General features: G+C 50.1%; 4 protein-coding genes across 4 annotated transcripts; all 4 read left to right on the forward strand.

Annotated features, from left to right (window-relative positions):
* Nucleotides 1-1339, forward strand: LOC105866553 (metallothionein-2-like). The gene is made up of 3 exons (XM_012755954.3): nucleotides 1-134; nucleotides 686-751; nucleotides 1108-1339. The coding sequence occupies exons 1-3, from the start codon at nucleotides 107-109 to the stop codon at nucleotides 1197-1199; spliced, it is 186 nt and encodes a 61-aa protein (XP_012611408.2). The 5' UTR covers nucleotides 1-106; the 3' UTR covers nucleotides 1200-1339.
* A 3645-nt stretch (nucleotides 1340-4984) lies between these two features.
* Nucleotides 4985-6462, forward strand: LOC142860997 (metallothionein-1E-like). The gene is made up of 3 exons (XM_012755795.3): nucleotides 4985-5150; nucleotides 5652-5717; nucleotides 6231-6462. The coding sequence occupies exons 1-3, from the start codon at nucleotides 5123-5125 to the stop codon at nucleotides 6320-6322; spliced, it is 186 nt and encodes a 61-aa protein (XP_012611249.1). The 5' UTR covers nucleotides 4985-5122; the 3' UTR covers nucleotides 6323-6462.
* Nucleotides 6463-10993: 4531 nt separating this feature from the next.
* Nucleotides 10994-12319, forward strand: LOC105866476 (metallothionein-2). Its single transcript, XM_012755794.3, has 3 exons — nucleotides 10994-11101; nucleotides 11679-11744; nucleotides 12089-12319. Exons 1-3 carry the CDS (start codon nucleotides 11074-11076, stop codon nucleotides 12178-12180), a joined length of 186 nt encoding a protein of 61 aa, XP_012611248.3. The 5' UTR covers nucleotides 10994-11073; the 3' UTR covers nucleotides 12181-12319.
* Nucleotides 12320-15039: 2720 nt separating this feature from the next.
* Nucleotides 15040-16379, forward strand: LOC105866478 (metallothionein-1E-like). Its single transcript, XM_012755798.3, has 3 exons — nucleotides 15040-15134; nucleotides 15634-15699; nucleotides 16222-16379. Exons 1-3 carry the CDS (start codon nucleotides 15107-15109, stop codon nucleotides 16311-16313), a joined length of 186 nt encoding a protein of 61 aa, XP_012611252.2. The 5' UTR covers nucleotides 15040-15106; the 3' UTR covers nucleotides 16314-16379.
* The last annotated feature ends 3466 nt before the right edge of the window (nucleotides 16380-19845 follow it).

The following is a 19845-nucleotide window of genomic DNA, read 5'->3' on the forward strand; positions in this document are numbered from 1 at the left end:
CCATAAAGGGAACTGCCGGCTCCTGGGCTCCACCGCGCCTTCCACCTGCACCACAGACCCTTCGCCTCTCGCTTGGGAACTGCAGCCTCCCTCACCTCGGCTCGAAATGGACCCCAACTGCTCCTGCGCCCCAGGTAAGGGACGCCGGGCTCTGCGCCTTGTGCCCATTGCCCAGCTGCAGGACAGCCTGTCTCTGGGTTTCACGAGGTCCCATTTTTAGCTCAAAACTGCAGTGGACCCCTTTACTTCACCCAGCGCTTTCCTCCTGGCCAGGCTAGGAGAGCACGTCCACCCCGCCCACGAGCCTCTCAGGAGCCGGGAGGACTGAGGCTCGAGGCTGACCTGCTCCGCGTCACCCAGTTGGTCCTGGCGCTGCCTCTGGGCCCCCGTTCGCCGTCCAGGCTCTGAGCAGGCAGGGTGGACAGAAGGCAGGGGACATGGCTCCTCGGTCTTCCCGGGCTGTGTCTGCAGCCTGGGCCCTTCCTCGTGGGGCAATAGCAGGAGGCACTTGGTCTTCACAGCGTGGGCGGAGGCGAGATGGGGCTTCTCTTCCTCTGCCCCGAGAGGGAGAGGAGCCCTGGGGGCTGGCGCTGCACACAGGAGGGGCACTGACCAGTTGCTGCCCGACTGCTGTGCCTTGTGCCTCCCACCGATGGCTCACTGCCTGTCATTCTCTTCCTTGCAGGTGGCTCCTGCACCTGCGCTGGCTCCTGCACGTGCAAAGAGTGCAGATGCTCGTCCTGCAAGAAGAGTGAGTGGGGGGCCTTCCCCGGGAAGCTGGGGCCGTGGCTAAGGTTGGGAGGGAACCCACAGCGGATTCTGAGCGCAGTGCTTCCTCCAACTGGCCTTCCTTTTCCCTGTGGACTATGGCATTCTCGCTCCAGGCTTTCTGCTCTGGGCTCAGATAGGTCCGGAAAAACTTTTTCTTTTGAAACACAAAGCCCAAAGTCACTGCCTATTGTTCCAGAACAGAGCTGTGCCATCCTAAAAGAAGCTGGGGACATCCTAAAAGAAGCTGGGGACAGAGCTAGTGCCAGGCCTGCAGTTGAGGCAGGAGGTGTCTGGTTAAATCTGCTCTGACCTCTCACTGTCCCCTTTCTTCCCCAGGCTGCTGCTCCTGCTGCCCCGCGGGCTGTGCCAAGTGCGCCCAGGGCTGCGTCTGCAAAGGGGCATCGAACAAGTGCAGCTGCTGCGCCTGATGCCGGGGGATCCCAGCTCCCAGATGTAAATAGAGCCACCTGTACAAACCTGGATTTTTTTTTTCATATCACCCTGACCCGTTTGCTACATTCCTTTTTCTATGAAACATGTGAATGACAATAAAACATTTTTTACTGGATTCTGACTCTGGTTGTCTTTGTGTGCCTTGGAAATAAGGGACTGGGGTGGGGGACTGAACTGGGAGGGTGGAGACCTGGGCTCTGGATGGGAATGTCAGCCCCTAACAATCTGAGTGCCTTCAGGCAGGCCAGGTGACCTCACTGAGCTTCATCTTCTTGGAACGGCATTGTGTCAGGTCATGGGGGGTGAGAGGGACAGACACAGGATCTGCTCTGTTCCCGTGTCAAGGGTTGATGGCACAGAAACTTGTCCATTCCTCATTTTAACTCTCTGATTTTCCTGCCCTATTTCAGTTCCTTGTTGGATTTGAGGACTGAAAGTGACTAAAGGAGGTAGAATCAAATTCCCCAGTTGCTCGAATCCTACACAGGCCTTCTCAAACCCCACAGTGAAGGAACAGTTTTTGTTTCTTATCCATCACAGATATAAACCTTGCTAAATAAAATATGAACCTTGGAGATAATGAAATCAAAGATGATATAAAACCCATTTTTTAGATTCAACAGAAAAAAGCCTGATAAATATCTGAGGAAACAGGAAAATTAAAGATTTACAAACTGCACATATGTTCATTAATGGGGTGCACTGCAGACTGGAAACAGCAGACTGGTGGCCGCGTGTGGCCCACACACCTTGAGCAGCACCGGCCAGGATGTCCCCATGAGTCTCGAGTTGCCCAGTGCCACTGACAGGACACTATCTGACCCTGAGAGCTCCCTCTTGTGACTTGGCCCTGAATCTTTGCAAGTTCCTTGGAAGGTCAGGCTGAATTTGATCCTCTTTCAAAGTCTAGTACTTGGTGACTTCGGACTAGCAGAGGGATTAGGGATTTGGAAGGAATTGCCCAGCATTTTCCTGGTGAGATGAATCGTGTGTGGTCACTGGTTCCAGATGAAGTGCTTCATGTCTGCCCATGCCAGGTGATGGCAGGTTCTGCAGTTTGGAGGGTGTGGCGGTGCTCATTGGGAAGGAGTGAGGCCCTGGTGACTTGTCATGAAAGCCAGTGGTTGGTCCCCCTGGCCATTTGCTGAAGGAGTGCTACTTGATGTTCAATCAAAGAGGAGGATGAGGTTCCTGGCCTAAAAGACAGGACCAGGCTCACCCGTCGGTTCCCAGTCGAAGGAGATTTCAGAAGTCAGCATGTGTCAAGGCCATGGGTTTTGGGGTCAGACAGTCCTGGTTCACAACCCACTCCACCACTTACTGGCTATGTGGCCTGGGCAAGTGGCGGAAACTCTGTAGTCCCTCATTTGTAGAAAGGAAGTGATAGTTTAATGTAGGGATTAAATGAGCAAGTGTCCTGGCTCCTGGCGAGGGCTTAATGAAAAGTTGTGCCTGTGATCATTCTGTCCACATTGACTCTCTTGGGGAAGGAACCTTGTTAAACCCCAACACGGTCGTGAGAAAGGCTCACAGGTGTGGAAGCATTGCTCTGGACTGGAAGCTGGGAGTGGCCAACCTGGCTGATCCAGTGCCAGGAGGAGCGTGGATGACCTCCTACAGGAACGTCCTTTTTGATAAGGTGCTGCCAGGGCATTTGAGCAGACATAAAAGCCGTTCCCGCCCTTATGTCATTTTATGAATGGGAGACACAGCTGTCATGACCAGGTCAGTACACAGCCAGAGGCTGGAGTGATTGTGCATTTTCCAGAGTAGCAACCTGCCCAAGGTCACGCAGCTCAAGCAGAAAGGAATGAACAAACCTGTGCCACAGCTGGCCTCTTGCCCTGGCCACAACTGACAGATCATGATGTCGCTGGTTGTTAAACTCTCCCTATCTTGGTTCGAAGCTACATGGGACCTTTCAGATGGACCAATTTTGCTTGGTGTATGAGATGGGAACTGAAATGCAGGGAAAGTCACAGAACTATGCAGAGGAATCTGACTGCCAGCTCAGCACTCTTCCCACAGCAGCCTCTGTGCCATATTTTCAGTGTCCTCATCCTTCAAGTGACCTGGTGGCATAGGGTGGTGGGTGATGGCAGGATGCTGCAGTCAGCCTGCATGAAGGCAAATCCCGCCTCTGTCACTTTTAGCTGCATGACACAACCTCTCTGTGTCTCAGTCTCCTCAATTGTACAAGGGACATAATGATAGCAATATATAATCCTGGCTTATAGGATTAAATGATCTAATATATGTAAAGAACTTAGAATGGTGCCTGGAAGGTGGTCAGTGGTCTATGATATTAACTATTTTTTTTTAATCATTACATATAAGGGAGATTTATTTTATGCAAAGGCAAAGCAGGCAGGCCTGGTGTGCTTAACTGTATATCCTATGTCATTTTCATCCAACACATAAACATGTGACATGTGGTCCAAAGAGGGCCATTCACTCTCCCCCGGTGATTTCAACCAACACTAGACTTATAAAACCATGAGTAAGATTCTGTGCTCCTGTCAGATACAGAAAAGTGACAGCTATTTCTGCTACTACCTGTACTGTATTTTACCTAAACTTTACATTAAAATGATTATTTTCTTAAATATATTTTTATGAAAATCAAACTCTTTATCATCACCAAAAATGAAAATCACTCTCATTCCATACATAGAAAATAGCCAAAAAATTATGTATGTGTGTGTGTGTGTGTGTGTGTGTGTGTGTGTGTGTGTGTAGCTTTTGTCACTGCCCCTGGATTGGCTGATGGCTTGCTATTGTTTAAAAGATTTCCAGCAAATAGAAGAGTGTTGATGACATATTGGGCCAATGCAAGCCTTTACCACGGACACCTCCCTTGAGGACACCTCCCTTCCCTTTAGGGGCTTACTGGATTCAAATTAGTTCACAATTTTTTTAGCTCTCTTACACAGAGCTATTGTTTGACCTCTTCTTGTTGCAATTGTTCATAAACAGAATTTCCCTGTAGGATTGTTGTGAGGGTTCAAAGACCAAAAATGATTCAAAAAGGGACCGGCACAGCACAATCCAAATGCTATGCAATAGTCAGGAATATCGAAGAGAAACACCCACTTGTCTTGTGTGTTTATTTAATGCAGAGTCTGCATATCACCTAAAGTGATCCCTCTTTTGGGAGCATCCCAAATTTTCAAAACTGCCGTCTTGGACTGCTCTGTCTGGCTAGGCAGTGAAGAGACCATGGAGAATTATATGCAAAGGAGGACCCGGACAAATGTGCCCATACGTCCCCGCAGGAGTGGAGATTGGAAAGGAGAGAGAGGCAGGCCCGTGTGTTTGCCCTGGTGCTGTGCACAGGAGCAAGTGCGAGGGACCTATGTGTGGATAGGGACAGGCAGCGTGCAGGGGTGAGGAGAAGCAAGTCACATACACCCACAGCCTACCCTCTGAGCACAACTCGCTAGCCACGCTAACCCGTTGGCGCCAACGCAGGACGTGAGCAGAGGCTGGGTTTGCACACGGACCCCGGGACAGGCGAAGCGGGGGACAATGGCGTAGGCTGGTGGTGCAGAGACAGCCAGGATCCGGGGATTCCCGGAACGCCCATGATCGGGGCTGGCGGGAATCTCAGGGAAATTGGGAAAGACCGGCAGGACGGCAGGGACTCCGTGTACAGCCAGGCGCACAGCCCGTCCCACGCCAGCGGGCGCCAAAGGGGCGGAGCATCGCGCGCCCTGCCCGCCCGCTGCGCACAGCCCGGCCGGGACGCCCCAGCGGGTGCAAGGGGGCGGGGCCTGTGCGCCCGGGACTCTCCTGACCATAAAGGGGACCGCGGGCTCCTGGGCTCCACCGCGCCTTCCACCTGCACTACTGCCTAATCTCCTCTCGCTTGGGAACCGCAGCCTCACCTCGGCTCGAAATGGACCCCAACTGCTCCTGCGCCCCTGGTAAGGGACTCCGGCTTTCTCGTCCTTAGAGTACCCATTTCCCGGCTACAGGCAGGACAGATGGTCCTGGGAGTGGAGGTCTCATTTTGCGTTCTGGCTGAAGTGGATTCCTTTAGTACGTGGTTCTAGTGCTTTCCCTCTTGCCAAGCGCCCTCATCACCCCTGAGAGCATTGCCCCTCTCCCAGCGCTTCCCGTTTCACAGGCGAGGGGACGCAGGCTGGTACCGTCCCGCTCCAGATCGTGTGGTCGCGACTGCCAGGCTGAGCCCCAGTGGCCTGTGCAGCGTTTGAGTTGTCTTGGCTGGATGGGAGACGGGGACGCTGCCTTCTCAGGATGAAGGACATAAGGCCATCCTAGCCTGTGCGGACAGAAGGGAGGTTACAGTCCACTGGGCTGTGAGCGGGACAGGAGCAGCCAGCTCTAGCCTTGCACTGAGTAGCTGGAGCGTGTGTTGGCCAGCTATCACGTTACTGCTCACTGCCTTTCTCTCTTCCCTACAGGTGGCTCGTGCGCCTGCGCTGGCTCCTGCACGTGCAAAGAGTGCAAGTGCACATCCTGCAAGAAGAGTGAGTGTGGGGCCTTCCTGGGAAGCTGGGGACTGGGCTGAGTCAGAGGAGGGAGCCCAGAGCTCAGCAGACAGGAGCAGGCCACTGAGCAGCTTCCCCTTCCCCTAGAACTGATTCAGGAAGAACTTTAGACATGGTTGATTTGCAGCCTTCATTCTTAGAATAGGGAAACTGAGGCCAAGAGAGTACAGCAGCTGTCAAGCACAGACTGATGCTTGAGGATTTCCCTCACTCCAGTGTATGGTTCTGGGAGGCTGGCTTTCTATTGCCACCTAGGCCCTGTCACTGCCCTTTCCAGTCTTATGCCCTGTCCTGGGCTCAGGTAGGCCTGTATATCTTTTGCATAGGAAGATCCTCACCCCAAAGATCCACCAGTTGTCTCCTGATAGAGCATGCCATCCTGAACTAAAGGCCATCGAGGGCTGGGGACAGATCTTGTGCCAGGGCTGCAGTTGAGGCAGGAGGTGTCTGGTCAAGTCTGCTCTGACCTCTCACTGTCCCCTTCTTCCCCAGGCTGCTGCTCCTGCTGCCCCGCGGGCTGTGCCAAGTGCGCCCAGGGCTGCGTCTGCAAAGGGGCATCGAACAAGTGCAGCTGCTGCGCCTGATGTCAGGAGATCCCAGCTTCCAGATGTAAATAGGAGGACGTGCACAAACCTGGAATTTTTTCATGTTGCCCTGACCCATTTTCTATGCTTCTTTTTATTATGAAAAATGTAAACAATAAAAAAAAAAGTTATTGTCCTGACTCTGGCTCTTGTGTTCTTCATATGCCTGGGAAAGAAGGAACCACATGCCTAACAGAACCGGGATGGAGGATTGCATTGAGGATCTTGAGACCTGGGTGGTGGGACCGTGTCATGTCATCTTACACCCTGAGTGTCTTAAGGCAAATCAGGGTACCTGTCTCAGGTTACTTTTTCAGCTAAAATGTAATAGTATTATGCCACATGATATAAGGGCATGGGAATCTGTCACAGATCTACGTTTGGTAAGATAAAATGAATTGCTATGAAAGAAATAAACAGCAAATCTATTTTTGTATTCAACAGGAAAATTTCAATAAACGTACAAAAAATAAAACAACAAAATATATCAAAGTATTGCCGACACTATACATTTGTCCCAGGGTGTGCACGGCAGACTGGAAACAGTTTGCAGACTGGCCCCAGTGTGTGGGTCACATACCTTCGGCAGCACCGACCTGGACATCTCCACGAGGAGCCATCAGTTTGGGCTTGCCCAGTGTCACTGACGGGACTCTTGCTACTCCTGAGAGCTCCCTGTTGTGATCTGCTACTGAATATTAGAAGTTTCTCCCAAGGTCACGCTGAAATCTGCTTCTCCTTCAAATTCCAGCCCTGGTTACTTCAATCCAGCGAGTGACCAAAGATGTGGAGGGAATAGCCCATTGATGTTGCAGCAAGATGGCGTGTAGACAAGAAGTGGTTCTGGGTGAAGGACTCTCAGTGTGCCTATGCAGAGTTGCACAGGCACATATTGTGCAGTTTCCAAGGTGTGTGGTGTTCCCTAGGAAAGAGGAAGGCCCTGGGTGACTTGCAATTAACAGCAACGGTTAGTTACTCTGGCTCTTTGCTGAAGGAATTGCTATTTGATGTTCAAAGAGCAAGACGACTCACTTGGCCCAGGTGTCAGGACCACGCTTGCCTGCAGGAGCTCTGTGCCAAGACAATTTCAGAAGGTAACTGGGCCAAGTGCATGGGTTCTGGTGCCAGGCAGTCCTGGCTCACAGCCCACTTGTGCACTTACTGGCTGTGTGGCTGCCATCCGCTCAACCTCTCTGAGCCCACAGTTTTTCATTTTTGGAAAGGAGATTCAATCACTAGGTAGGGATTAAATATAATAGTGGCCTGTTCCCTGGCTAGGGCTTAATAAACAGAGGTGTTATAGTCACTTGGTCCACATGAACTTTCTGGAGAGAGAATCCTGTTCATTCTCATCAAGCTGCTTGGGAAAGGCCCATCTGCTTGGAAGCATGACTCTGGATTGGAAATTGAGGATGGGATTGGAATCTTCCTGATCTGCCTTCAATAGTGTGCAAATGACTCTTGCACAAAACCCTGCAGGATAAGACACTGCCCCAGCATTTGGACAGAGAAAGTGCCTTTCCTCCCCTTCAAGTCATTTGCTCTTCACACAAATCAGAGAGACCTATGACTGTGCAGGAGCTGGTGAGAGGGTACCACTTCCAGAGGACTTAAGAACCTGCCCAAGCTCACACAGCTTGGAATCAAAGGTATAAGGCACCTGTGTTACTACTGTTCCCATGCCCTGGCCACTGTAGCTGACAGATCATGGTGTCACTGGATACTAAGGTCTCTCTTCCACAGTCAGAGCTGGGAGGGCCCTTGGTTATTTAGTCCAATTGTGCCCCTGGCTTGACAGCTGGGAAAGCAATGCCCAGAGACAGCACAGTGCTGTGCAGAGGGATGTGACTGCCAGCTCAGTGCTCTTCCCATTCTACCTCTGTGCCAGAATTCAGCATCCCTGACCTTAAAATGAAAGTGACATATGCTTGTGGTTGAAAGCATGATGCCTCACTCAGACTACATGTGTACATATCCCGGCTGTGTCACTTATACCTGGGTGAGATAACCTCTTTGTATTCCAGTCTCCCCCACTGTAAAAGGGGTATAATACAGTCATTGGCCACATAATGACATTTTGGTCAACAATGGACCCTTACATACAACATTGGTCCCATAAAATTATAATACTGTATTTTTACTGTATCTTTTTTTCTGTTTAGATATGTTTAGACAGGCAAATATTTACCTTTGTGTTACAATTACCTACAGTGTTCAGCACCTCAACGTGCTCTACAGGTTTATAGCCTAGGAGCAATAGGCTACACGGTATAGCAAAGAAGCATAATAGGTTATACCATGTAGGTTTGTGAAAGTACATTCTATGATGTTCAAACAGTGACAAAATTGCCTAATGACACATTTCTCATACCATCAACACATGAGCATAATAAGGTCTCACTCAGAAGTAAATGATTCAATACATGCAAAGAACTTAACGTGGTACCTTGTAGATGACAAAGGGGCTATAATATTAGCTATTATTTTATTATTATTATTTATATCTGCTGTGGCCTAAATGCTGTGTCACTCCAAAATTCACATGTTGATTTCTAATTCCCAGTGTGTTGCTATTAAGAGGTGGGGTATTTGGTGATTAGATTATGAGGACGAAGCCCTCATGAATGGGACTAGTGCCCTTATAGAAGTGCCTGGGGAAGCCGGGCACGGTGGCTCAGGCCTATAATCCTAGCACTCTGGGAGGCCGAGGCGGGCGGATTGCTTGAGGTCAGGAGTTCAAAACCAGCCTGAGCAAGAGTGAGACCCCATCTCTACTATAAATAGAAAGAAATTAATTGGCCAACTAATATATATAGAAAAAGTTAGCTGGGCATGGTGGCACATGCCTGTAGTCTCAGCTACTTGGGAGGCTGAGGCAGAAGGATCACTTGAGCCCAGGAGTTTGAGGTTGCTGTGAGCTAGGCTGATGCCACGAAACTCACTGTAGCCTGGGCAACAATTCGAAACTCTGTCTCAAAAAAAAAAAAAAAAAGAAGTGCCTGGGGGAGCTTGTTGACCTCTTTCATCATGTGAAGACCCAGCAAGAAACGGACACCCGTGGGGCACGGGGCCATCACAAGGCATCAGATATGTTGGTGCCTTGACTTTGGACTTCCATGCCTCCAGACTTGTCTGGTGTTCATAAATTATTTTGTCTAAGGAATTTCATTAGAGAAGCCTAAGTGGACTAAGATAAAACCACAGGTAACATTTTTACCCCAGACAGATCAGTCATGCATGCCGTGCCTTGCTGCGTGTCCTTTGTCTTTCTCATTAGCTTCATCAACATGTGACCTGTGACCCAGAGAGGGTCCTACACTCTTTCCAAAAAAAAAGAGATTGACACTAAAAATATAAAGCCATGAGCAAGAGAGTCCTTGTCCTCACAACAAATACGGAAGGATGCCTGCCATTTCTGCTACCACCTGCGCTGGTATGTTACTTAATGTTTTTCTTTTAAATGATTCATATTTCCTGAGGATATATTTATATGAAAAGCAAATTCATTACCCTACTGAAAAGAGAATCAGTTGAACTTGCATATGTGGAAGTTTGCCCAAGAAATCACAAATATTTATATCCTTTCTACATTCCCCTTTTGCTGCCAGGATTGAGTTTGGCACTTTGGTTTTGTTTTAAAGATTTCTAGTAGTAGAGAAGAGTACAGAGGTGTTAAAGACACACCTAGGCCAAAAGGGAAGCTTCATCAGTGACCTCTTTCCCTCGGGAAGTTGACAGAATTCAGATCTAGCAGTGCCTCTAGTGTCTGACTGTGGGCTAGTTACTTAAACTTGTGTTGTCATTGTCCAAGATTAGTAAACCAGGGTCATAGATGCTATTTTCCTTTAGGGCTTTTGTTGTGAGGGTTCATAGATGGAAAATGATTTTAAAAGGCCTAACAGACTAAATGTTATGGACAGTTGTAGGAATAATGAAGGGAAAACACACCTTTCTTCCTTTCCTATTTAATGCAGGGTTTGCATATCACCTAAAATGCCTGTTCTGAAGGCATCCCAGTTTCAAAATTGTGCTGTAGAGGGTGGGCCGGCAGGGCTATTGGGGACATCCTGTAGAGTTTTATGCAAAGGAGGACCCAGAGCCACATGTGCCCACACATCCCCCTCAGGATGGCAGAATGGCAGGGAGGGAGGCAGAGCCCTGTGTCCCCCTGTTGCCGTGTACGGAAGAAACGTGGCCAAAGGTCTGAGTTGGGGACAGGAACAGGCAATGTGGAAGATGCAAAGGTCACATCCTTGGCCAGTGGTTTGCACTCACCTCCTTCACTGCACTGCTCGCTGCCACGGATCTAGGGACGTGAGCACGAGGCTGGGGTTGCACACCGAGTCCAGGAAAGGCCAAGGACAACAGCATGGGTGGAATGTGGGGACACCATTACCACCAGGGCCCGGGGTGGCAGGCAGACTCGGGGGAAATTAGGAAGGGCCGGCAGGACAGCAGGGACGCGGTGTACCGCCGGGCGCACAGTCCCTATCCCCTGAGCAGCGCCAAAGGGGCGGCCACACTGTGCGCACCTGCAGTGCTCAAGGATGCTGCGCCCCGCCGGCCCGCTGCGCACAGACCCGCCGGGGACCCGGAGCCCCGCGGGCTCGACGGGGCGGGTGCAAGGGGGCGGGACCTCTGCTCCGGGGCCTCCCCTGACCGTAAAGGGGACCGCCCGCTCCCGGGCTCCACCGCGCCTTCCACCTGCACGACAGACCCTTCGCCTCTCGCTTGGGAACCGCAGCCTCAAAATGGACCCCAACTGCTCCTGCGCCCCCGGTAAGGGACACCGGGCTCTGCGCCTTGTGATGCCCATTTTCCAGCCACAGAACAGACTGTCCCGGGGTTTAACCAGATTTTCCAGCCACAGAACAGACTGTCCCGGGGTTTAATGAGGTCGCATTTTGAGTTCTGAGCTCTTGTGGGCTCCTTTACTTCGTCTAGTGGTGTCTTGCTGGCCCAGCTTCAGAGAGCAATTCCATCCTGCCTATTCCTCTATGCCGGACCTGGGGATACTGAGGCTCAAAGAGCTGTCTTTTTCCACCTCATCCACACGGTCAGGGGGCTGCTGTCTCTGATCAGCCAGGATGGATGGGAAGCAGGGGACATTGCCTCTTGAAGGTTCAAGACAGAAGGTCCTGGCCTCAGTCCCAGTCTTCCTGGGCTGTGTCTGGAGCCTGAGACCTTCTTTGTGGAGTCAAAACAGGAAACACTTGCCCATCCTCTGCCCTGGGGGGGGAAGGAGCTCTGAGGGCTGGCCCTGCACAGAAGAGGGGGCACTGGAGAGTAATTGCTGGACTGCCCTACCGCCTGCAACTCACACATGGCTCACTGCCTGTCATTCTCTTCCTTGCAGGTGGCTCCTGCACTTGCGCTGGCTCCTGCAAATGCAAAGAGTGCAGATGCACGTCCTGCAAGAAGAGTGAGTGTAGGGCCTTCCCCGGGAAGCTGGGGACTGGGTGGGGTCGGAGGAGAGACGCCAGAGCAGGTTCTGAGTGTATGCTTCTAGGGCAATGGCCTTCCTTTCCTCCTGTGGGCTATGTCATTCCCTCTGCAGATTTTCTGCCCTGAGTTCAGATGGTGCAGGGCAACCTTTCCCTGGGACACGAACCCAAAAGTTACCACCAATTGTCTCAGAACAGAGCCATGCCATCCTAGGAAAGGGTCCCCTGGGCTGGAGCCAGATCTTGTGCCAGGCCTGCAGTTGAGGCAGGAGGTGCCAGGTTAAGTCCCCTCTGACCTCTCACTGTCCCCTTTCTTCCCCAGGCTGCTGCTCCTGCTGCCCCGTGGGCTGTGCCAAGTGCGCCCAGGGCTGCGTCTGCAAAGGGGCATCGAACAAGTGCAGCTGCTGTGCCTGATGTCCGGAGATCCCAGCTTCCAGATGTAAATAGAAGGACATGCACAAACCTGGATTTTTTTCCCCATACACCTCAGATCCATTTGTAGCATTCCTTTTTCTGTGAAATATTTGAATGGTAATAAAACAGTCTGACTTGATTCTGACTTTGTGTGCCTTGGAAATAAGGGGCTGGGGTGGGGACTGAACTGAGAGGGCAGAGACCTGGGCTCTGGATGGGAATGTCAGCCCCTAACAATCTGAGTGCCTTCAGGCAGGCCAGGTGACCTCTCTGAACTTCATCTTCTAGACAATGGAATGGCATTGTGCCAGGTCATGGGTGGTGGGACAGATACAGGATCCACTCTGTTCTCAAGGCAAGGATTGATGGCACAGAAACTTCTCCATCATTCTCTCCACATGGACTCACATGGAGAAGCAATCCTGTTAAATCCCAACACGGTCCTGGAAGAAGGCTCACAGGTGCGGAAGCATGGCTCTGGACTGGAAGCTGGGAGTGGGCAACATGGCTGATCCAATGCCAAGAGGAGTGTGGATGACCTCGTCCTCTTGCAGTAAAGTCTTCTTCCATAAGACATGGCCGTAGCATTTGAGCAGAGATAAAGGACTTTCCCAACCTTCATGTCATTTCCTCTTCATGAAGGACAGCCACAGGCCTAATGACTGGGGTGGCAAATGTGCAGGGGCTGCAGGAATTTTGTCACCTTCCAGAGTAGTTAAGCAACCTGCCCAAGGTCCCACAGCTCAGAAGGAAAGAGATGAAAGAACTAATGATACAGGCAGCCTTGTGCCCTTGCCCTTGCCACAGCTGGCAGATCATGTCACTGGATGCTAAACACTGCCTCTCTTGCTTCAAAGATATAAAGACGCTGTGGAATGTACCAGTTTTGCTCTTGGCTTCAGAGATGGGAACTGAAACTGAAAGAGGTCACAGAGCAATACAGAGGGGTCTCACTACCAGCTCAATGCTCTTTCCAGGGCTGTCTCTGTGCCAGATTTTCAGTGTCCTCATCCTTCATGTGACTTGTTGGCATAGGGTGGTGGGTGAGGGCAGGATGCCTCAGTCACCCTCATGAGGGCAAATCCCAGCTTTGTCACTTATAGCTACGTGACACAACCTCTCTGTGTCTCAGTCCCCTTAACTGTACAAGGAGCATAATAATAGCATCTGGCTTGTTGGATTAAATGATTTAATACATGTAAGAAAATTAAAATGATGCCTAGCAAGTGGTCAGTGTTCTATAACGTTAGCAATTGCTTAAATACTATGATGTGTAATTAAAAATACATTATTAATAACTATTACTTTTAAAATCATTATACATAGGGGATATTTATTTGTGTGCAGACAAAGCAGTCAGGCCTGGTGTGCTTCGCTGTGTACCCCATGCTATTTTCATATACCACATGAACACGTGACCAAAGAGTGTCATTACTCTTGCCACATCATTTCAACCAGTAATAAGGTTATAGAGCTGTGAGCAAGGTTCTGTGCCTCATGTCAGGTACAGCAAAATGACAGCCATTTCTGCTACCACCGGCACCGTATTTTACTTAACGTTTTATACTGAAATGATTAATATTTTCTTAAACATATTTTTATGAAAAGCAAACTCTATACCATCACTGAGAATGAAAATCAGTTTTCTTCCATACACAGAAGCCAGAAAATTATACATGTGTTCATATGTATACACACATAAACACATTACATGCAGCATTGCTTTTGTCACTGCCCATGGTTGAGCTGGTGCCTTGCTGTTGTTTAAAAGGTTTCCAGCAATAGAGAAGGGTTGAAGACATATCAGCGCCAAAGGAAGGTTCTTTCCCTTGAGAGGTAACTGGATTCAATTCAGTAAACAACTTTTAGCTCTGCGATGGGAAGCAAGCTGCCTGCAATCTTTTGGTTGTAGTTGTCTGATTAGTAAAACAGGCTCTTATGAGTATTTCCCTTTAGGATTGTAGCAAAAGTTCAAAGAACAAAAGTGATTTAAAAAGGACTTCCACTGACTAAATGCTATGCAATAGTTAGGAAGATTGAAGAGAAATACCCACTTGGCTTGAGTGTTTATTTAATGCAGAATCTGCATATCACTTAAAGTGATCCCTCTTTTGGGAGCATCCCAAATTTTCAAAACGGCCATCATGGAGGGGTGCGCTTGGCTAGGGTATGGAGAGACCATGAAGAATTATATGCAAAGGCGTGGACAAATGTTTCCATATGTCCCTGCAGGCGTGGAGATGGGAAAGGAGAGGCAGACCCGTGTGTTTGCCGTGGTGCTGTGCACAGCAGCCAGTCCCAGGGACCTATGTGTGCATAGGGACAAGCATTGTTGAGGGGTGGGGAGAAGCATGTCACACACAACCACAGCCTGTCCTCTGCACACAACTCGCTTGCCACGCTAACCAGCTCCCGCCCATGCGAGACGTGAGCACGAGGCAGGGTTTGCACACGGACCCCTGGAAAGCGGAAGCAGAGAACGTGAGACAAGGTGGTGGGTCGCGTGGGGAGACCACCAGGACCACAAGAAGGGGTCTCAGGACGCTCGGGGCCCGGGGTGGCAGGCAATCTCAGGGAAATTGGGAAGGGCCGGCAGGACAGCAGGGATGCGTGTGCAGCCAGGCACACAGCCCCTCCCACGCAACCGGGCGCCAAAGTAGCTGTCCCCGTGGTGCGCACCCGGCAGAGCTCGGGGTCGTGCGCCCGGCCCGCCCGCTGCGCACAGCCCGCCCGCTGCGCACAGCCGGGCTCGCGACCCCGGGTGGCGCCTACTCTGCGGGGCGCGTGCAAGGGGGCGGGGCCTCTGCGCCGGGGCCTCCCCGGGCTATAAAGGGGCCCGCGGGCTCCTAGACTCCACCGCACCTTCCACCTAACAGACGGCTCCCTTGCGTCTTCCTTGGGAACTGCAGCCCCAGCTCGGCCTGAAATGGACCCCAACTGCTCCTGCGCCCCTGGTAAGGGACTCCTGCTTTCTCGTCCTCAGAGTACCCATTTCCCGGCTACAGGCAGGACAGATGGTCCTGGGAGTGGAGGTCTCATTTTGAGTTCTGGCTGAAGTGGATTCCTTTAGTACGTGGTTCTAGTGCTTTCCCTCTTGCCAAGCGCCCTCATCACCCCTGAGAGCATTGCCGCTCTCCCAGCGCTTCCCGTTTCACAGGCGAGGGGACGCAGGCTGGTACCGTCCCGCTCCAGATCATGTGGTCGGGACTGCCAGGCTGAGCCCCAGTGGCCTGTGCAGCGTTTGAGTTGTCTTGGCTGGATGGGAGACCGGGGACGCTGCCTTCTCAGGATGAAGGGCATAAGGCCATCCTAGCCTGTGCGGACAGAAGGGAGGTTACAGTCCACTGGGCTGTGAGCGGGCCAGGAGCAGCCAGCTCTAGCCTTGCACTCAGCTGGAGCGTGTGTTGGCCAGCTATCACGTTACTGCTCACCGCCTTTCTCTCTTCCCTACAGGTGGCTCGTGCGCCTGCGCTGGCTCCTGCACGTGCAAAGAGTGCAAGTGCACGTCCTGCAAGAAGAGTGAGTGTGGGCCTTCCTGGGAAGCTGGGGGCTGGGCTGAGTCAGAGGAGGGAGCCCAGAGCTCAGCAGACAGGAGCAGGCCACTGAGCAGCTAAGATGTGGGGAAGGTATATCTCCTTCCCCTGGAACTGGTTCAAGATCAGAGGCGTCAGAACTTTAGACACGGTTAGTTCCTAAGCTTCATTCCTAGAATGGAGACATTCAGGCCTAGACAGCGCATCAGCCTGTGAAACACAGACCCCGCACCTGAGGACTTTGCTCACTTGAGTGAGTGGTTCTGGGGCTGGCCATCCTTCCTACCTATAGGTCCTGCCGCTGCTTCCATTCTTCTGGCCCTTTCTGGGCGGGTGGTGCTTGGTGCTCTTGCTGAGGAAGATCCTCACCCCAATGGTCCAGCAATCGTCTCCTGCCAGAGCCTGCCATCCTGAACTAAGGGGCAGATCTTGTGCCCGACCTGCAGTGGGGCAGGGAGGTGTCTGGTCAAGTCCGCTCTGACCTCTCACTGTCCCCTTTCTTCCCCAGGCTGCTGCTCCTGCTGCCCCGCGGGCTGTGCCAAGTGCGCCCAGGGCTGCGTCTGCAAAGGGGCATCGAACAAGTGCAGCTGCTGCGCCTGATGCCAGGGAGCCCAGCTCCCAGATGTAAAGAGAAGGGCGTGTACAAAAACCTGGCTTTTTTTCTTCATACTGTCCTTTCCCATTTGCTATGTTTCTTTTTTTTTTTTTTTTTTTTTTTTTTTTTTTTTTTTTTTTACAGAGTCTCATTCTGGTGCATATGTTTCTTTTTTAAATGAAATATGTGAGCGATAATAAAAGTCATTGACTTGACTGGGGCTCTGGTTTCTTTGTACACCTGGGGAATAAGGGGCCCTGTGCTCTACAGAGCTGGGAGGGGGGGATGGTATTGAAAGTCCAGAGACCTGGGTGCTGGGACCATGTCTTACCATCCTACATGCTGGGTGCCTCAAGACAAACCAGGTTACCTGTCTCAGGTCAGTTTCTTAGCTAAAATGTCAGAGCATTATGTTGGATGATAAGTGGGCATGGGAATATCTCAACGACCTAAGTTTTGAAAAGATAAAATGATTTAGTATGAAAGAAATAAAAAACACCCAATCCATTTTTATATGCAACAAGCAAATTCCAATAAATATATAAAAAATAAAGAGGCCGAGCACAGTGGCTCACGCCTGTAATCCTAGTACTCTGGGAGGCTGAGACCAGAGGCTTGCTTGAGCTCAGGAGTTTGAGACCAGCCTGAGCAAGAGTGAGACCCCGTCTCTACGAAAAATAGAAAAAATTAGCCAGGTGTGGTGGCATGCACCTGTAGTCCCAGCTTCTTGGGAGGCTGAGGCAGGAGAATGGCTTGAGCCCAGGAGTTTGAGGTTGCAGTGAGCTATGATGACACCATTGCACTCTAGCTGGAGCAACAGAGTGAGACTCTGTCTCAAAAAAAAAAAAATCAAACAATAAAAAGCACTACACATTTGTCCCAGGGTGTGCATGGCAGACTGGAAACAGTTTGCAGACTGGCCCCAGTGTATGGATCACACACCTTTAGCAGCACCAACCTGGACATCTCCACGAGGAGCCATCAGTTTGGGCTTGCCCAGTGTCACTGACGGGACTTGCTACCCCTGAGAGCTCCCTGCTGTGATTTCCTCCTGTATATTGGAAGCTTCTCTCAAGGTCAGGCTGCAATCTGCCCCTCCTTCAAATGCCAGCCCTGGTTACTTCAAACCAGCCAGATGACCAGAGATGTGGAAGGATTAGTCCAGCAATGTTCCAGCAAGATGGTGTGTGGACAAGACCCAGTTCTCTCAGTGTGCCTATGCACATATTGTGCAGTTTCTAAGGTGTGTGGTGTTCACACAGGAAAGAGGAAGGCCCTGGGTGACTTGCAACTAACAGCAATGGTTAGTATCTCTGGCTCTTTGCTGAAGGAATTGCTATTTGATGTTCAAAGAGGAAGACGAGTCACTTGGCCCAGGACCACACTTGCCTGCAGGTGCTCTGTGCCAAGACAATTTCAGCAGGTAACTGGGCCAAGTGCATGGGTTCTGGTGCCAGACACTCCTGGCTCACAGTCCACTTCTGCACTTACTGGCCATGTGGCTGGCATTGCTCAACCTGTTTGAGCCCTCAGTTTTTCATTTTTAGAAAGGAGATTAAATCACTAGGTAAGGATTAAATATAATAGTGGCCTGTTATCTTAATAATCAGTGGTGTTATCATCATTCGGTCCACATGAACTTTCTGGAGAGAGAATCCTGTTCATTCCCATCAAGCTCCTTGGGAAAGGCCCATCTGCTTGGAACCATGACTCTGGATTGGAAGTTGGGGATGGGATTGGAATCTTCCTGACCTGCTTTCAATAGTGTGTAGATGACTCTTGCACAAAACCCTCCAGGATAAGACACTGCCCCAGCATTTGGACAGAGAAAGTGCCTTTCCTCCCCTTCAGGTCATTTGTTTTTCACACAAACCAGAGAGACCTATGACTGTGCACGGGCTGGTGACAGTGTAGCACCAGCCCATGCAGAGGAGTTAAGAACCTGCCCAAGCTCACATAGCTCAGAAGTAAAGGTTTGAATGAACCTGTGCTACCACTGTTCTCATGCCCTGGCCACTCTGGCAGATCATGATGTCGCTGGATGCTAAGGTCTCCCTTCCATAGTCAGAGCTGGGAGGGCCCTTGGTTCTTTAGTCCAATTGTGCCCCTGGCTTGACAGCTGGGAAAGCAAAGCCCAGAGAGAGCACAGCGCTGTGCAGAGGGATGAGACTGCCAGCTCAGTGCTTTTCCCATTCTGCCTCTGTGCCAGAATTCAGCATCCTTGGCCTTAAAATGAAAGTGACATATGCTTGTGGTTGAGGGCATGATGCCTTAGTCAGACTACATGTATATATATCCTAGCTGTGTCACCTATATACCTCGGTGACATAACCTCTATGTGTTTCACTCTCCTCTACAATAAAGGGGATAAAATGTAGTCATCAGCTGTATAATGACATTTTAGTAAATAATAGACCCCCATATACATCATTGATCCCATAAGGTTATAACATGGTATTTTTATTGTTCCTTTTGTCTGTTTAGATAAACAAACACCTACCATTGCCCACAGTAATCAATCAGTAACACACAGTATGAGTTTGTAGCCTGGGAGCAATAGGCTATATCGAATAGCATAGGCGTGTAGTAAGTTATACCATCAGGATTTGTGTAAGTACACTCTGATGTTTGGACAATGATAAAATTGCCTAACAAAACATGTGTCATGATAGCATCCCATGATTAAGCAATGTATAACTGTAATAGAGTGTGACTCATAGAAATAAATGATTTAATACATGTGAAGAAGTTAGAATAGTGTTTGTTGATGGCAACAGAACTATAATATTAGCTATTATTCTGTTATTATTAATACTATTCATAGCTGCTATGGCCTAAGTGCTGTGTCCCTCCAAAATTCATATGCTGCAACCTAATTCCCAATGTGTTGCTATTAACAGGTGGGGCATTTGGGAGGTGACTAGATTAAGAGGGTGAAGCCCTCGTGAATGGGATTAGTACCCCTATAAAAGAGGCCTGAGGGAGCTTGTCCACCCCTCCCATCATGTGACAACCCAGCAAGAAGGACACATCTATAAGGAACGCTGTCTTCACACGGCACCAAATATGTGGGTGCCTTGATCTTAGACTTCCGTGCCAGCAGACGTGTGCAATAAATTTCCATTGTTCATAAATTATTCCATCTAAGGTATGTTGTTATAACAGTCTACATGGCCTGAGATAATAGCAGAGTTAACACTTTTGCCCCAGACAAATCAGTCCTGCGTGGTGTACCCTTTGTTTTTCTCATCAGCCACATGAACATGAGATCTGTTGCCCAGAGGGGGTCCTGCCCTCTCCCCTCAAAATAGGCACTGACACCAGAAATATAAAGCCATGAGCAAGACAGTCCCTGTCCCTATAACAGCTATGGAAGAATGCCTGCCATTTGTGCTACCATCGGCACTGGTGTGTTAATTAATGTGCTTTTTTCCCTAATGATTCATATTTACTTAGAGATATTTATATGAAAACCAAACTTGTTACCACTACTGAAAAGAGAATCAATTTTATTTTGAAACATAGAAGGCAGACATA

The sequence above is a fragment of the Microcebus murinus genome, chromosome 20, assembly GCF_040939455.1.
Source record: "Microcebus murinus isolate Inina chromosome 20, M.murinus_Inina_mat1.0, whole genome shotgun sequence".
Taxonomy (NCBI): Eukaryota; Metazoa; Chordata; class Mammalia; order Primates; family Cheirogaleidae; genus Microcebus; species Microcebus murinus.

Coding starts and splice junctions, on each gene's coding strand:
- LOC105866553 (XM_012755954.3), top strand. CDS start 107: ATGGACCCCAACTGCTCCTGCGCCCCAG. Junction 135..685: donor CAACTGCTCCTGCGCCCCAG/GTAAGGGACGCC, acceptor TCTTCCTTGCAG/GTGGCTCCTGCACCTGCGCT. Junction 752..1,107: donor ATGCTCGTCCTGCAAGAAGA/GTGAGTGGGGGG, acceptor TTTCTTCCCCAG/GCTGCTGCTCCTGCTGCCCC.
- LOC142860997 (XM_012755795.3), top strand. CDS start 5,123: ATGGACCCCAACTGCTCCTGCGCCCCTG. Junction 5,151..5,651: donor CAACTGCTCCTGCGCCCCTG/GTAAGGGACTCC, acceptor TCTTCCCTACAG/GTGGCTCGTGCGCCTGCGCT. Junction 5,718..6,230: donor GTGCACATCCTGCAAGAAGA/GTGAGTGTGGGG, acceptor CTTCTTCCCCAG/GCTGCTGCTCCTGCTGCCCC.
- LOC105866476 (XM_012755794.3), top strand. CDS start 11,074: ATGGACCCCAACTGCTCCTGCGCCCCCG. Junction 11,102..11,678: donor CAACTGCTCCTGCGCCCCCG/GTAAGGGACACC, acceptor TCTTCCTTGCAG/GTGGCTCCTGCACTTGCGCT. Junction 11,745..12,088: donor ATGCACGTCCTGCAAGAAGA/GTGAGTGTAGGG, acceptor TTTCTTCCCCAG/GCTGCTGCTCCTGCTGCCCC.
- LOC105866478 (XM_012755798.3), top strand. CDS start 15,107: ATGGACCCCAACTGCTCCTGCGCCCCTG. Junction 15,135..15,633: donor CAACTGCTCCTGCGCCCCTG/GTAAGGGACTCC, acceptor TCTTCCCTACAG/GTGGCTCGTGCGCCTGCGCT. Junction 15,700..16,221: donor GTGCACGTCCTGCAAGAAGA/GTGAGTGTGGGC, acceptor TTTCTTCCCCAG/GCTGCTGCTCCTGCTGCCCC.